This window comes from Mesoplodon densirostris, chromosome 8 (genome assembly GCF_025265405.1).
Source record: "Mesoplodon densirostris isolate mMesDen1 chromosome 8, mMesDen1 primary haplotype, whole genome shotgun sequence".
Classification (NCBI taxonomy): domain Eukaryota; kingdom Metazoa; phylum Chordata; class Mammalia; order Artiodactyla; family Ziphiidae; genus Mesoplodon; species Mesoplodon densirostris.
In genome coordinates, this window is record NC_082668.1 from 22112589 (window position 1) to 22130784 (window position 18196).

The following is an 18196-nucleotide window of genomic DNA, read 5'->3' on the forward strand; positions in this document are numbered from 1 at the left end:
AGTTGTAGGTGTCAGATTTCCATGCCTTGTCAGCCTGTGCTCTGCTCTGGGAACTAGAGCAGTTAATGCCCATCTTTAAGGCAGAAAGATCAAAGAAAAGAAGGTGATGGGCAGAGGCAGTGGCTAATCCAGGGGAACTTGTTTCTCCTTTCCATTTTATTAATCCGATTAGCTATTCCTCCTAATTCAGGGAAACCTGGCTGAGGGTTGGACCTGGGCTAGAAATGTGTATTTCAATTCTTTCCCCTCCTGGGAGTAGAAACTTCCTCCTGGAAACAGAAGAAGAAAGGAATAACGGTTCTCCTAACAGTATAATATATGCTTTGTTGAAAATTATACATCAATTTTTTAAAATAAATAAATAAATAAATGTATTTATTTATTTATTTAGTTTTGGCTGCATTGGGTCTTCGTTGCTGCGCACTTCTCTAAGTTGCAGCGAGCGGGGGCTACTCTTTGTTGAGGTGCGTGGGCTCCTCATTGCTGTGGCTTCTCTTGTACGGAGCATGGGCTCTAGGCATGTGGGCCTCAGTAGTTGTGGCACGCCAGTTCAGTAGTTGTGGCTCACAGGCTCTAGAGCTCAGGCTCAGTAGTTGTGGCGCATGGGCTTTGTTGCTCCACGGCATGTGGAATCTTCCCAGACCAGGGCTCGAACCTGTGTCCCCTGCATTGGCAGGCGGAGTCTTAACCACTGCGCCACCAGGAAAGTCCTACACATCAATTTTGATAAATTGAATTCTATTTTAAAGTTAGTCTTGTCTTGCAAGGAATTCATGGTGAATCTTTTTAATATTTGCTTTGTAAAGCTCTCAGATGGCCTATCAGAATTTCCAAAAGTTGTCTGCATTTGTAACTCACTAAATTATAACCTAATCTTGAAAAATAGTTATTTAAAGTGCCTTATTTTAATATGCGGAAGTTACCTCATCATGTACAACTAGAATGGTTGTGGTCAAACAGAGATCCATTTTACTCTTTACCTTTCTAAGTGTCATTTATTCCATACATGAATATTGAATGTGGACTGTTTGTGAGTGTAATAATTACAATGACAGGGTCCCAATCCTCCAGGAGATGATAGTGAGTGGGGGGAGACTTAATTATCATACAATACTGGTTTAAATGCTGTATTAGAATGAGGTCAGGGATATGGGAGCATGTAGAAGGAGCTGCCAATCTGGGCTCAGTGAGGGGGAGGAAGGAGGGTCATCAACATAGTTGTGATCATCAATATAGTTCGCTTTAAATCTGCCATATACATCTGGGCTTCCCAGAGGTGGTGAGGCTCTTCCCTCTCTCTGTTTCAAGGCTGTCTTTGCACGTATTTCTGCTTTTTATATTTGTTCATGAAAAGAAGGAAGCATTCTCTTTAGGATAAACTAACATGTAAGGCAACAATGAGCAATAAGGTTCAGGATTACTTAGTAAGATAAATGAATAGTCCCGTGTCTCATAGCTTAGTATTTTTACTTAAGGAAAGCATTGGTGGAGTGTCAGCATTCCCATGGGTAGCTCTTCCTTTTATAACTCCATTTACATACAATTCTAATTTCACTTTCAGTGTTACCAATTTTTATTTCTTTGTTGCACTTTCGTCTTTGTTGGCCAGTCTCTCCTTCAGTCATCGGTTTTTGTAAAATGTCACATGGGTTTATCATCGGGAGACAAGGAGGCAACACAACTGCATTCTTTGCCGTCTGTGCACAAGTTGAAGAACAGATGCACGGTGGCCAATCACTTACAGACAGTGAAAGAAGTGAAACAGTTAGTCACTGACCGTGATGGGCATCTGTTATTCGCATGCTGATCTGTGGATTTGCACTGGCGGTGCAGTTTATATTTTATGCAATTACTCACAGTTAATCTGCCATGGTAACTGGAATTTGAACAGTGTCGTTGGGGGTCTGGTGTTATTTAAACTAAGGTAACTGAAATTAGCATGTATTAGAGCTGAGCAAAACAAGGACTGCGGATACTTCTATTTCACCCTTCCTGGACATTGTGTAACAATTAAATGCTGTTCTCATACATTTTATTTCTACATATGTTATAAAGCCTACAATACACTGATATCATTTTTACTTTAAACAATCACTGCCTTTTAGAGAGATTGAATAGAAATAAGAAAAGACTTGATATTTGCTTTATTTACTCACATAATTACCATTTCCAGTTCTCTTTCTTCTTTTGTAGATTTAGATTTTCATCTGGTATCATTGTCCTTCTGTTTGAAGGCCTTCCTTTAATCTTTTTGTAGTGCAGGTCTACTTTAATGAATTCTTCTGGATATCATATGTGTGAATAAGTCTTTAATTTGCCATTACTTTGGAAAGCTATTTTCACTGGGTAAGAGTTCTGGGTTCCAAAACTCCCACCACCACCTGCATCCCCAGTACTTTCAAGATATTACACTATCTTCTGGCTTACATTGTTTCTGAAAATAAGTCTTCTGTCTTCCTTGTCTTTTTTGTGTTCTTTTGCTCTGGCTGCTTTTAATATTTTTCTCTTTATCATTGGTTTATTTAATTATGTCATCAGGGCCATTCCTGGGCCTGTTTTTATTTGCTTTTCTCCTCATTCTGGGCTGTATTTCCCTGCTCCTTCGTATGCCTTGTGGCTTTTTGTTGGATGCCAGACATTTGAATTTTACCTTGTTGCAGGCTAGTTATTTTATTTTTATTTATTTATTTATTTTTGCGGTATGCGGGCCTCTCACTGTTGTGGCCTCTCCTGTTGCGGAGCACAGGCTCTGGATGCGCAGGCTCAGTGGCCATGGCTCACGGGCCCAGCCGCTCCGCGGCATGTGGGATCTTCCCAGACCGGGGCACAAACCCGTGTCCCCTGCATCGGCAGGCGGACTCTCAACCACTGCGCCACCAGGGAAGCCCCAGGCTAGTTATTTTTGTATTCTTATAAATATCGCTGAACTTTGTTCTGTGATGCAATTAAGTTACTTGGAAACAGTTTGAAACTTTGTAGAGCTTGGGAACAATCTTTCCCCAGCCTCAGATTGTTTCCTTACTCATATGTACTGATCAGTGCTCAGCTGAAGATCTGAGGGAACTCTGCAGATCTCTGGAGTTCTCTCCCTGTGTACCTCCTTTCTCTCTATGCCCTGTGTAATCTAGCTGTCTTGGACTCCCAACTTCATCTCTTCTACCCAGGAGACTGCTGGGCTCTGAATGGGTTCCTCCTCCGTATGTTGCAGCCTGTAGACTCTCTCTAGGCAGCAATCTGGAATAATAATAGGGCTCACATTGTTTGTGTTCACTCTCTGGGATCACTATCCTGTGCTACTTGATATCCAGTGCCTGGAAATCATTGTTGCATATATTTTGTTCAGTTTTTTAGTTGTTTTGGGCTGGAGGGTAAGTTCAGTTCCTATTACTCCATCTTGAGCATAAGCAGAAGTCCTAATCCATCTGTTTTTATAGGAACACATGAAACATTTTCTAAACATTATTACTTTCAGGATTTGGACAACCAGTGAAAACATATTTAGTTGTTCTTTGGCTGTTGTCTCCTCAGGTGTAATGTGGTCATTGCATCCCGTGAGTCTGATTAAAATCTGCTGCAGATGAACTGAAGGCCAGTCTGCCTCCTACCAGCCAGGCTCAAGTCACTCCCATAAAATGCAACATCTGTAATAATGAGGAGGTAAAGCAAATCTATCTTTGTTTTTTTAAATTTTATTGTAGTATAGTTGATTTACGGTGTTGTGTTTAATTTCTGCTGTCAGCAAAGTGACAGTTATACAGATATATGTTCTCTTTCATATTCTTTTCCATTATGGTTTATCACAGGATATTGAATATAATTCCCTGTGCTATACAGTAGGACCTTGTTGTTTATCCATTCTATATGTAGTAGCTTGCATCTGCTAATCCCAAACTCCCAATCCTTCCCTCCCCCTTGGCAACTACAAATCCGTTCTCTATATCTGTGAGTCTGTTTTTGTTTCATAGATACATTGATTTGTGTTTTATTTTAAATTCCACATATATGTGATGTCATATGGTATTTGTCTCTCTTTCTGACTTAGTTCACTTAGTATGATAATCTCTAGATCCATCCACGTTGCTGCAAATGGCATTATTTCATTCTTTTTAATGGCTGTGTATTATTCCAGTGTGTGTGTGTGTGTGTGTGTGTGTGTATCACATCTTTATCCATTCATCTGTTGATCGACATTCAGGTTGTTTCAGTGTCTTGCTATTGTAATACTGTTGCTATGAACATTGGAGTGCATGTATCTTTTCAAATTATAGTTTTGTCTGGGTATATGGCCAGCAGTGCAGGAGTGGGATTTCTGGATCATATGGCAACTCTAGTTTTAGTTTTTTGAGGAATGCAAATCTATCCTACTTATTCATTCATTTTAATTTATAGTAGTTGTCCCTAAACCTGACTGTGCTTTAAGTTTTGCCACAGTAGCTATCTTAGATGAGGTTCGCTAGAAGCAGAGCCTGTGAAGGAGATTCTTGAGCTAATGATCTGTTGGGTGAGTGGCCTCAGGAGAAAGAGAGGAAGGGAAGAAATGTAGGGAAGCTAAACAAGGACAGTTTCATCTAGAGACAACCTTTTGTGCCTTTTGCCCTTTAACTCATTTCGTAATGTCTGTTTCATCACTATCCATTATTCTGTGTTGGTAGCTTACAAATTAAAACAATGGAGGGGTGATCCAGGTCCTTGGATAAATCTTGTCATTAAAATTCCAAATTTAGCTTTATGATCTATGGGTATTGGATACTAGTAAATTATTCACTGATATAGGATTTTCAGGTTTATTCATTGTGACTACCTCTCCGTTTACTGTGGTTCTCAGAGTTACTATTCACTGTGAGACACTGCAAGCTCTGCTACTCTCCTAAAGCAGGTGATAAAGTCCAAGTAGCAAGTTAGGTTATTAACCAGTTCACTTTTAACATTTTATTTATTTATTTTTTGAAGTGCAGTTGATGTACAATTTATATGTTACAGGTGTATAATATAGTGATTCACAATTTTTAAAGGTTATACTTCATTTATAGTTATCATAAAATATTTGCTATATTCCCCATGTTGTATAATATACTATTGTAGCTTATTTTATACCTAATAGTTTGTACTTCTTAATCTCCTACCCCTACATTGCCCCTCCCTGCTTCCCTCTCCACATTGGTAACCACTAGTTTGGGCTCTATGTCTGTGAATCTGCTTATTTTTTGTTATATTCACTAATTCATTGTATTTTTTAGATTCCACATATAAGTGCTATCATACAATATTTGTCTTTCTCTGTCTGTAACCAGTTCACTTTTAATGTTTTTCTTTAGGCGAATAATTTGGTCAAAGCCACCTGAGACTTTTATGGTCAGATCAGTTTCTTGGTAAACAATGGAGGAGGCCAGTTCTTCTCTCCTTCTGAACACATCAGTTCAAAGGGGTGGAATGCTGTGATTGAAACCAACCTGACGGGCGCCTTCTACATGTGCAAAGCAGGCAAGTATGATCAGTCATCCAAGAAGTCCAAGTGTCTTTATGTAAAGATCATAGAGAATCCTGAAAGAGAAATTGTTATAGGCTCAGAAGCTCCATGTCATCAACACTTACATACAACATAGCAATGCAGATTGCTGCATTTCTGGATAGTAATTTGGCAACATTTATAAAATACAAATATTGTGTGATCGGTTAATTTTATTTCTAGGAAGTTATCATGTAAAAATTGTTCAGAATTTGTACAAAGGTATTGCTACAAAGTGCTTCATAAAATAAAGGAAGACTCCACACTTATTTTGTTTTTAAGAAATGAATCTGTTAAATCTATTACAAGGACCTATTAATTAATTCAGTGAAATCTTCAGGGAGAATACCAGAGTCCACATTTTTTATGACTAATAAGTAATTAGCACACATGCATAGTCTTTAGATTAAAGCTTATGTTTCATAGGTGGTAATACTCAACCCTGAAGTTGGGTAACTGAAGAGTTCCCTTACAAACTATCCAAGATATTTTTATGCTGAAAAATGTGGAACGAGTATAATTCTGAACCACAGGGTCTTCACCCCAACATTGGTTAGGCTTTATATTCTTAGTATCTCTAAATCAAAGGTCTTGCAGACACTTCCAGCCTCATCTTTATCTAACTGGTAGTATACAGTTCTGTATTAATTGTGATACAGGATGAGCTGCTGAAGTGTAGAGATCCGTAAAAAAGAGGAGCTTGAATAAGATAGTTGACTTCTCCCTCACATAAAAACTCCAGGTATATAGTCCAAGGATAGTATGGTAGTTCCATAATCATTAGGGAATAAGGATCCTACTTCTTGCTTTACTATCTTTGACATGTGGTTTCCATCCCATGGTCCAAAATGGCTGCTCCAGTTCCTGTCATTGTAACTGCATTCCAGACAGTAGGAATGAGGAGAAATGTAATACTCACTCATTCTTTTTAACAGCACCATCTGAAAGTGGTGCCATTACATTCACTGACATTCATCATCAGCTAGACCTCGGTTAAACAATCATACCTACCTATAAGGGATACTGGGAAATGGAATATTTAGGTGAGTAGCTATGTGCCTAAGTACAAATTCAATTTCTATGTAAGCAGAGGAGAATGAGCATTAGGAGATAGCTTGTAGTCTCTAACCCACCCTTCATAGCTTAGCACTTCAACACCTTCCAGCACTCAAGTCAACAGCCTCTTACCAACCTGAGGTTCCTTGCCAACAGCCATTAATTAGAAGTCTGCAGAGTCTAGATTCAGTTATGATTTTTATTAGCCAGAATTGAATTAAAGAATATAGGGCCTCTAGTTTTTGTTTTGTTTTATTTTGTTTTACTTTAAACAATGGGACTTAGCTTTTGGTTTTGAAAACAAGGAATATGAAACATTTTTCTGTACCATAATAATGACAGTGAAAAACTGAAAACCATTTAAATATTCTAGAGTAAAATATTAGTTGAGTGAAGTTTTATACATCTACAGGATAGAGTACTATGCAGCCACTAAAAATATAGGTATAAAAATATACTTCTCAATATGAAAAGATATTCCCAGACATCGAGTGAAAAGCAGGTTATAAAACATTCTATCCAGCATGATCACATTTCTGCAAAAAACAGTATATATTTATATATGGCTGTATATGAATAGACATAATTCTGAAGGAGTTTATACCAAAATACTCTGGGAGGTAAATTATCTCTGGGAGGTAAAATTACATATTATTTTCATCTTTTTGCATATCTGCTTTTTCTAGTTTTTCTAAAATGAACATGTATTTTTATATAATTAACATGATTTAAGTCATGCCTACCCTAAAGTTCCAGGTTTTTCAACTTGTACTCTTTGACACAATATGCTATCGTTAAAGACTTGTGGGAACATCCACATATAAATTACTGGTGAATTTAGACTTTCCTATAGCCTTTTATTATTCATTTTACTAATATAGGAATTTCTTTCTCCCAGTTTATTTTTGGAAACCTCTTGAATGTGTGAAAAAGTTAAAGAAATAATACAATGAACTCCTATTAGGCATACCTCGTTTTATTATGTTTTGCTTTATTGCACATCGAGCAAGTCTGCCAGCACTGTTTTTCTAACAGCATTTGCTTACTTTGTGTCTCTGTGTCATATTATGTAATTATCGCAATATTTCAAATTTTTCATTATTATATTTGTTATGATGATTTGTGGTCAGTGATGATTTTTTTTTTGCGGTGCGCGGGCCTCTCACTGTTGTGGCCTCTCCCGTTGCGGAGCACAGGCTCCAGACGCGCAGGCCCAGCGGCCATGGCTCACGGGCCCAGCCGCTCCGCGGCATGTGGGATCTTCCCCGACCGGGGCACAAACCCGTGTCCCCTACATCGGCAGGCGGATTCTCAACCACTGCGCCACCAGGGAAGCCCGGTCAGTGATCTTTGATGTTACTATTGCAAAAAGATTATGACTTGCTGAAGGCTCAAATGATGGTTAGCACTTTTTAGCAATAAAAATATTTTAAAATTAAGGTTGTACATTATTTTTTTATACATAATGCTATCGCACATTTAATAGACTGTAGTATAGTGTAAACATAATTTTTATATGCACTGGGAAACAAAAAAATTGCGTGATTCACTTTATTGCAATATTGCTTTATTGTGGTGGTCTGGAACTGAACCTGCTTAAATCTCCGAGCTGTGTCTGTATACCTTTCATTTAGATTCACCAAGTGCTAACATATTGCTGCATTTGCATTCTCTCTCTGTGTCTTTCCCCCCTCTCTTCCTCCCTCCCATCTCTGGAGCTCGTTTAGGCGGTGCTCTGAATCCCCTCTCCTCACGCACCCCGAAACAATGGTCTCTTGCCTCTTCGGCAGCTCCAGACTTTCCCAGACTCCCTCCCGGCCAGCTGTGGCGCACTAGCCCACTTCAGGCTGGGTTCACGCCGCCAACCCCAGTCCTCTCCCTGGGATCCGACCTCCGAAGCCCGAGCCTCAGCTCCCAGCCCCGCCCGCCCCGGCGGAGGAGCAGACAAGCCTCTCGGGCTGGTGAGTGCTGGTCGGCACCGATCCTCTGTGCGGGAATCTCTCCGCTTTGCCCTCCGCACCCCTGTGGCTGCGCTCTCCTCCGCGGCTCCGAAGCTTCCCCCCTCCGCCACCCGCAGTCTACGCCCACGAAGGGGCGTCTAGTGTGTGGAAACCTTTCCTCCTTCACGGCTCCCTCCCACTGTGCGGGTCCCGTCCCTATCCTTTTGTCTCTGTTTTGTCTTTTTTCTTTTGCTCTACCCAGGTACGTGGGGAGTTTCTTGCCTTTTGGGAGGTCTGAGGTCTTCTGCCAGCGTTCAGTAGGTGTTCTGTAGGAGTTGTTCCACGTGTAGATGTATTTGTGGGGAGGAAGGTGATCTCCACGTCTTACTCTTCCGCCATCTTGAAGGTCCCCCTCTCCCCGAAAGTCCCACTTCTCTGTTTTTTAGCTGATACTCTTCCATAAAAAGACTTTTAGTTACACCACAACCATCACTTCTCCCTATATGTGTTATTATTATTATTAACTGTTTTAGTATACCACTATGGAATCAAGGATTTCTTTTCAAATTCATTGTTTCAAATGCACACATTGTCTTAAATTTAATAGAAATTTGTGTTTCTATGTTTCGCTATTACAAGTAATTCTGTGATGAATAACACTGTAAATACTTGTTTCATATTTGTGGAGGTATATATTTAGGGTATATCCGGGAAGTTGGACTGCTGGGTGAAGAGTAAACGCATCCTGTTAGGCATTTGCAAGTTTCTTTGCATTTTGCACTCCATCATCAATGAATGAGAATGCCTGTTTCTCACAGCCTCACCAAAAATGTGTCTTGTCAATTTCTGGACAACTCTGATGGGCAAGAAATGATATCTCAGTGCAGCATCTTTTCATTTGTTGAAAGGCTACCTGGTTATCTCTTGTGTGTGTGTGTTTGAATTGTGTTGCTGTCTTTGCACGTGTTTCTCTGGGGTTCTGATCATTTTCTGACATTTTCAGTGTCATCTAAGAATAGTCCAATTTCCATTACAATCTGTGCAGAGGAGCTTAGACTGACCTGCTGATCTTTTGGGTCAGTGTCAATAATGACAAGGGCAAGGGACGGGCCAAAAAGCAACTCATATCTCCCATGGAGAGAGAATTCATGGCCCAAATGCCTATCAGTGAGTGAATGAATAAACAAATCGTGGTATATATGTATAATGTGCTACTCAGAAATGAAAAGGAGTGAACTATTGATTCATGCAGCAATGTGGATAAATCTGAAAATAATTATTCTGAGTGAAAGAAGCCAGATAGATAAGAGCATGTATGTATGATTTCATTTATATGTTTAAGTCTTAGAAGCATTGAAAAAAAATTGTTAGTGCTAGATTCACTGAGAGTTAGATATTATTCTGCCTCCTATTCATAAATTACAGGAAGAAAATGAAGCAGTGTGACAGCCTTTAGGGTAGTTTATTGCTCATAATCTCTTCCTTCACACAGTGTAAGACATTTCAAATCATATCTGATACACAAATAAGGCCTTAGTATTTCAGAAAGTTTTCTCAGTGAAAGAATGGCTGTGAGACGTTACTCAGATGGAAAAATGAAAGAAATCTCATGGAACCCCTAGTTCAGATAAGTGCCCTTCCTTCTCTTCTGGGCTTTTGCTTCAGAAAAGTGGCTGGAACAATGCCTCATGCAACATAGTCACCATCCTGTCGCTGAATCGTCCACGATCTGTTCTGTTTTGATGGGGGGTCACTTTTTTTCTCCTGGAAGGGGAGTTTTTACAAACCTCGTGGTCCATTCAGGCATCTCATCCACCTGGACCTCCCAGTAATGCCAGCCGGAATCAAATCCTTCAGAACCCAGGACTACTGGATAAGCGGTAAATCTCTCTGGATAAACTCTCTGCTTTTTCTTCACAAATGTCCCCAATTTTTTTTTTTTAATCCTCAGAGACAGAGAGATTAGGATGTGCTGTTTCAAGATCCAGAGTAACTTTCAGTTTCTGTGTCATTTCCTGCAGTGCCAAATACTGCAGAGGAAGGCAGTCTCCTTCCTTCCTTATGGAACGAATAGAGAGCTGGGCGCTTCAGGCTTTCACACCTGTCATGGGTGGTCTCGACATCCAGCAGCACTTTCCCTTCTGACATCACACTCTTCTCTGCCAACTTCTTTAGTAGATCTTTGAGTGTGGAGACGTAGTCTGAAAATGCTATTGTGTCTGCATTGAGTTTGTATTAAATGTCCTTCTCGGCTAACCTTGAGAACTATGTAGGGGAGGATGAATAACTTTCCCTCTGCCCTTCTGAGCTCAGCTGAGACTCCTGTAATAAAAGACAGATGAACAGGAGAAAAACAAATGGAAGTTTATTCACATGTATACCTCATGTATACATGGGAGGTACCCAGGGAAAAATGAGCAACTGCCTGTCGTAGCTTCAAATTCAGGATTAAATACTATCTTAATAGGGAAAGGGGAGAGGGGATATAGGCCTCTTGGGGTGGGGAGTATATGATTTTTAGGCAAGATGAATGGGTCCTTTGAAGAATGGATGGGAGGTATGAGAGTTGGTGACAAAGTTTGTCCGCATGTGGTGTTGACATCTAGTCTCCCGTCATGTGACAACAGTCAGCCTTCCCTGGTTGATGAGACTCCCAGGGAGGGGATTTATGATACTGTGTTCCTTTTAGCCAATGAGGGGGGTTCAGAGAAAGCCTCTCTCTGCATTTGCTGTGTTTCAAGTGCCCGCAGCTGAAAATAATCAATATACCATCGCAGCAGCATATTTGGGTGGCACCCCACTCCCTTTGACGGCCTCTCGCTCACATTCAACAAACTGGTCCAGGTGCTCAAATTCAGAGAGTAATTTCTGTCTCTGATTTTCCAACTCCCTCTCTCCCCACCTCCCTCCATCCCCCCCCCCCCACAATCCTAGTGGTCTTCTTTCTTGGGTGGCTGTTTGTTTCTGAACACCTGCCACTTTCTTCTTCAGGGGCTCTAGGTCACTGCTGAGCCTTTTCCTATGATGAGAGGCAGGACCTCATATGGTGGCCCTGGTGGTCAGGGGATGAGTGCAAGGGGACAAACACCTCTAGGTTCTCCTCACAGAAAATTGCCTGAACTCGACTATGCTTCCTGCATATGCTCATCTGTTCTGCCCCCGCCTCTTGCTCCTGGTGATGTGAAGCTGCGTGTTCACCATGGTGTCATCCTGTCCATCTGGGCATTGCTCCAGAAGGGCCCCTCCTAGCATTGGTGGCAAGCAAGGAAACCTGTCCTATAAATCCACCCGGGACTGTTGGATGCAGAGTGGCACAAGTGGTGGCCACATCTGATGGTGAGGAGGTTGCTCAGGTAATTCTGGCAGATGGAGAGGTTGGTTTCTGCCTGGAGTCCTGCCAGGGTTTCTGCAGCCAACATGGGGGCTGAGGGGGACTTTATTCAGGAAAATGGGGCTATGGAGGTACTCTCTAGTGAGGAGTGGGTCCACCCCCAGATCTCACATACTTGGTTCTGAGGACCTTTTAATTAGAAATTCTAAGCCATAGTAGTCTAAGCCTTTTTGCACCATATGGATACAGAGCTAAGTATTTGAACCTCTTCTCTGGAAACATATTAAAATTAATTAAAATTTTTTTATGTCTAGAAATTCTGTTGATACTATTGCTAGCCTGAAGTATGAATTTCATGTCCCTTATTATCTAAAATTTATTTAAAAAATAACCACACTTGTAACCCTCAACATTACCAATTTGTTTGTTTTCTTCCATAATCAAAAGTTCTTCAACATATTCCTCTTATGCACATGATGATTTGGGGGATCTTATGTGGGCCTTGACTTATGTGAGATTTGTTTGACTATCAGATAGCTGTGGTTTTGCATTAATATTGAAGGATCTGGTTCTTTCTTATGGTTCAGACAGGGACTCATAACAAGAATATTGTTGTGGGACTCTGACAGGTCATTGGTACACCTATCAATTTAATTAAGGGAAACATACTCAACAGAAGCTGATTGTAATGTTTGTATTTTTTTTGCGGTACGCAGGCCTCTCACTGTTGTGGTCTCTCCCGTTGCGGAGCACAGGCTCCAGATGCGCAGGCTCAGCGGCCATGGCTCACGGGCCCAGCCGCTCTGCGGCATGTGGGATCTTCCCGGACCGGGGCACGAACCCGTGTCCCCTGCATCGGCAGGCGGACTCTCAACCACTGCGCCACCAGGGAAGCCCCAGTGCCATACTTTTAAGAGTGAACTTCTCTTTGTTTCTCCAGTAAGTGGCTTGTGTATCTGAGCAGAAGAATCAGACCTGTTAGTTGGGGAGGGATGATATGGTGCTATTTTATACTATCTTTGTGTTATAGATTGAATGAAACCATATGAATTTGCTGTGTTCATTCATTTTTGATGTACAAAACAGCAGTTTTATAAGGCTCATCCAAATGTAGATATTACACACAAATATCTGTGTGTGTGTGTTTATCTTATGGCTGGACCATAGAACTTTGGCGTTGGAAGGGTCCTAAAAAATCTGTCCAGTATCTTGATTTTACAAATGACAAAACACATGCATGGATTCAAGGCATGTCCAAGCTAATCACTCCCAAAATGTAGAAAAGAATATGAAATTCAAATGTGTTTGAACTATTGCTAAAGATAGTTGATTAAATGGCTGCTAGTGAATTAAAATGTGGTTGATGTAACACATGTGTACTTGAATTTAATATTAGGGACCTACTCTTTTCAACCTACTCTTTTATGTGCTAATAGTCTTATCAAGGGTTCAGACCTTCTTTGCATTAATCACTGATTAGTTTGGATCTGTAATATTACTTATTATTTTCCCCTCCCGTATATTTCTTTACTAATAGCACCAGTGTGGTGATGTGCATAAGATACTGTGGCTTTAAGGATCTCATTTGGAAACACAGCAATGCCTACATGGTTATACAGTATTGTTTTCTGATAGTATTTAATGTAGCAAGGGTGGGGGGGGAAATCTTTCCACTTCCCTCACCAGTGGAGTTGAGTCAGTATTTGTTAAAGTGAGGTACATCATTTTTCCCTTTTAAAGAAGAAAAAAAAACTCGAGGTGAGTGCTTCTCCAGGCCTCCAGTGAAATGGTTTTCTTTTGTAATTCTAACACTTTTTTTCATCAGTACAAAAAACAGGTTTTAAGTTTTTGAAGAAAGCAGCCACATCCATCTTTTAAGAATATACCCCCCACCACCACCAAATAATGAGCAGGCATAGTCAGCCTTTCCTTCTAAACTTTTCTTTAAGATTGCCCGCCCTGCAGTGAGAATGCCTGGGATGGAAGCTTGGCTATACCCTTATTAGCTGATGTTCTTTTTTTTTTTTTTTTAAGGTACAGTATTTTTTATTATATTGAGGCCAAGTTCCATTTTCTTTTTTTTAAAATTAGTTTCTGGTTTATAACAAAGTGAATCAGTCATACATATACATCTGTTCCCATATCCCTTCCCTCTTGCGTCTCCCTCCCTCCCACCCTCCCTATCCCTCCCCTCTAGGTGGTCACAAAGCACCAAGCTGATCTCCCTGTGCGGTGCGGCTGCTTCCTACTAGCTATCTACCTTACGTTTGGTTGTGTATATATGTCCATGCCTCTCTCTCGCTTTGTCACTAGCTGATGTTCTTGGGAAAATTCATTTCTGGAAGCCTTCATTTTCTTTTCTATAAAGTGAGGTCCCTTATAGTATTCATTTCATCAGCTGTTGGGAGGATTGGATTAGTTAATGCATGTTTAAAGTCCTGTGTCAGATAGGATGCTTTTAGCTACAACTCAAACTGGCTTAAGCAATGAAGGAATTTGTTGTCTCAAAAGCAATGAAGGAATTTGTTATCTCAGATAACAGGTGAGACTTGACCCTGCACCTCAGCGATCTCATCAAGGGCATTTTTTTCCTTTTCCCTCTGTTTTTGCTGCTATGATGTTCGCCATATAGTGAGATGGACTCTCCTGGTAGCAGGATGGCTGTCTGCTGCACCTGCAGCTACAGGCTTCTTTGTTTACATCCACCTGGACAGAGACAGAGGGGAGGGAATGACTTTGTCTCAGCATTTCTAACCAAATTCTGAGACTCCCTCTGCTTGGGACCAGCTTATGCAAGTGTCCATCCTCAACCAGTAACCCCAGCCAGGGGAACAGAGTGCACTTATGACTTAGATCAGTCAGTGATCTGAGTAGGGTCACTTCCCCAGAACCTCATGGTTTTCTAAATGGAAACTGAGGCTGTTGGAGAGAGGAGATGGGAGACTGGCTGCTGGGGGTGTGGGCAACTCTTAAGTGTCTGGTACAAAGTAAGCATGTTTTAGAAGGTGTTATTATTAAGGAAGTAAGATTGATTGAATGGCTACATTATGTCCAGCACTGTACATAGGAATCACATTAACTCTCTCAACTTTAACAGATAGATGTTGTTATCCCCTTTAATAGATGAGGAAACTGAGGCTCAGGAAGAGTAACTTCTCCAAATCTGTAGAAGTAACTTCTACAAAAGCTACTAAGTGGCGGAGATGGGATTCAAATTGAGTTTTTTTTCAAAACCTTTGCCATTCGTCCCAGTAATTTCTTTTTTCTTGCTGAGAAAAGGGGTGAACCAGGGAAAATGACAAAATGGTTTGGTGGAAACTAAGAGGACTAATGAGGTTAATAGATTTGCGTCTGACCTGAGGTTTTCCACTTACTTAACAGATCATGACAACTGGCCCGAGGGACTAGGGGACCTTTCTTTTGTCAAAAGGATTAAAGAGTCTTCAAAGAGGCAAGCTCTAGGCTAAGGAAACATAGAAGTGTCCTTTGTCCCCAAATGCCTTAACATCTCAACAATGCACTTCTATACTTTACAGGAACATATAATCTGTATGGAAAACTTACATTCTGATTTTTTAATGTTATCAATTACGTCTATGCAAAAACTATTCCTGAAATAAATGCATTTTTAACTCCCAACCAATGCCCTTTAGCTTGTGATCAAAAAATTTTTTAGGAATGGAAGCTAACATACTTTATGATTATACTTTTTATTTCTAAGAATGGTATTTGAAAAGTAAAATATTTCAAATTAATGATAGGGGTATCATGATCTCCCAAAAGGATTCAATATTTAATTGTAAAGGTAGGCAGTAAATCTAAATTGTGGCATCATTATGATTTTTACAACAAATATATAAAGAATCATTTTTGGTGGCAGATATAGTACTTTTGGATCAGTAAAACTTTATGTAATTATTGCTGTGTGGTTTGTTCATGAAGCCAAATTTGAGTAAACCCTCTTAATTAAAAAGAAAAAGTCATAAGTAGTATTTTTTGCAGTGCTTGATATGTGTCTTGATTTCTTAGCCAAAGATTCCTCTTTCTCCATGTTTCTCCTTTTGTACACAAAAAATTTTTTATTTAAAATTTATGCAGTTGTATTAGGGTTCTGTTTTCTTCCTTCAATTTATCCTTTCTGGCAATCAATCCCGACTTATGAAGTGCCATCACAAATTATGTATGTTCATTTCTTCTCTTAATCAATTAAACCTCTTTAAAGTGACTTATTCCCTCTTGAAGTGAAGTAGTTTCTTTATCAGTAACAGTCAGTTCAAAGTATATGATTGACCAAGTTCTGGGGTGGGGGGCCCAGAATCTGTAATTTTAGCAGCATTCCAAGCAGATCTGGGACTAGGATGAGGCTAATGAGCTGCCTTGGGCCCCATGTAAGGAGGTGCTCACTCTCGGAAGTGAACAAGTGCAAGGTCACCCTTGAGAGTGAGCCCATGTTCACTTAAACGTTGTCCTCACTCTGTGAATGTGGAAAGATCAGAAATCTTCCTTTCCTCCTAGACTACATTTTAACAGTAGCCTTCTGGAGATGTCAACATCACAGCTTCTAAGAATTACAAGCCACTTTAGAGGGCAGGGTGGCCCTGGCACAGGTTGGTGCGGAAGATGGAAGAAGCAAGGCTTGCTTTTCAAATTACTTCGTGTTGGTGACTGCTGACAACCCTTATATCTCCATAGGTTGACATTTGCTTATTTCTGTTTAAGACATGGAGGCAGCCCTACGTAGCACTAAACTTAGCTCCAACTCCTTATTCTTCTTCTTCGACTGTCACTGTACAACTGATCGTTATCTGTGCTCTAGAAATATAAGTCTGCTCTCCAGGATTTATGTGTGTGTCATAACAGTGTCTTTTCAATAATGTTCTTCTGCTACTACACTTGGTAAATTTTGCTGTAGATTGGATGTTCCTGAATAGCCTTACTCATTCATTCAACTAATAATTTGGAGCCCCTACTATGTGCTCAGCATTATGGTAGGAGTTGGGTGTTCAGTAGTGAAAAAAAATATGCACAGAAATAAAAAATTCCCAAATAATCTTTTTGTTTGTTTTATTTATTTATTTTTATTGAAGTATAGTTGATTTACAATGTTGTGTTAGTTTCAGGTGTATAGCAAAGCAATTCAGTTTCATATATATATATATATACACACACACATATATCCTTTTTCAGATTCTTTTTCCATTATAGGTTATTATAAGATATTGAATATATACTAGTGTGTATCTGTTAATTCCAGACTCCTAATTTATCCCCGCCTTTCCCCTTTGGTAACCATAAATTTGTTTTCTATGTCTCTTTCTGTTTTGTAAATAGGTTCATTTGTATCATTTTTTAAGATTCTGCATGTAAGTGATATCATATGATATTTGTCTTTGTCTGACTTATTTCATTTAGTATGATAATCTCTAGGTGCATCCATTTTGCTGCAAATGGCATTATTTCATTCTTTTTTATGGCTGAGTAGTATTCTGTTGTATATATGTACCACATCTTCTTTATCCATTCATCTATTGATGGACATTTAGGTTGCTTCCATGTCTTGGCTATTGTAAATAGTGCTGCTATAAACATTGGGGTGTATGTATCTTTTCGAATTAGAGTCTTCATCTTTTCCAGATATATGTCCAGGTGTGGGATTGCTGAATCATATGGCAGCTCTCTTTTTAGTTTTTTAAAGAACCTCCATACTATTTTCCATAGTGGCTGCACCAGTTTACATTTCCACCAGCAGGATGGGACGATTCCCTTTCTCCTCTCCAGCATAAAATTCTCCATTATTTTAAGTGCTACAGAGGATAAGGTCATGGTACTAAAGGCATATAACAGGAAGAAAAAGACATCTCGAGAAAAACAAAAGCAATTCTATAATCATGTTAAAAGAGGTTGTTGATAAGATGTCCTTTGTCACCCCCTTCCACACACACTGCTCTTTTGGTTCGTGGCTTGTGTTAGTTCAGGTCCTCAGAGAAGAAGATGCCAGGGAAGAGTAAGATGTGCTTGAGACTTCTGGGGAATGTGTCCGTGGAGGGTAAAGGGCAGGGAGCCTGAGAAGGCATCCACAGCCTTCAGACTGTGATGGAGTCTGACACCTGTAAAAGAAGGAGGAAGAGAGGAGCGGGCAGGAAACACCTTGGACTGTAGCCACGGTTGCCACACGTGCGCGAACACAGTCACAGTGGGGCAAAAGGGTATCAGGAGGCATTCAGTGGGTCGCCTGGTTCCCTGTCCCTCCCTGTCCCCACTGTATAAGAGTAGCTCTGACTCCTTCTGCTGGTGATGGCAACTCCTTTTCTCACCAGCTGGTACCTGGTCACAGGGAGTCCAAAGTGCCCTAGAATCAGACAC

The 18196-nt window shown here is 40.2% G+C and overlaps 1 protein-coding gene across 1 annotated transcript in view; it reads left to right on the forward strand.

The window, feature by feature from the left end:
- PECR (peroxisomal trans-2-enoyl-CoA reductase) overlaps nucleotides 1-18196 on the forward strand; it is a 32318-nt gene that overhangs the window by 3796 nt on the left and 10326 nt on the right. The window contains 3 exon segments of the mRNA XM_060105931.1: nucleotides 3560-3657; nucleotides 5316-5481; nucleotides 12550-12772. Of these exon segments, the coding sequence (XP_059961914.1) occupies nucleotides 3560-3657; nucleotides 5316-5481; nucleotides 12550-12772 (487 nt within the window).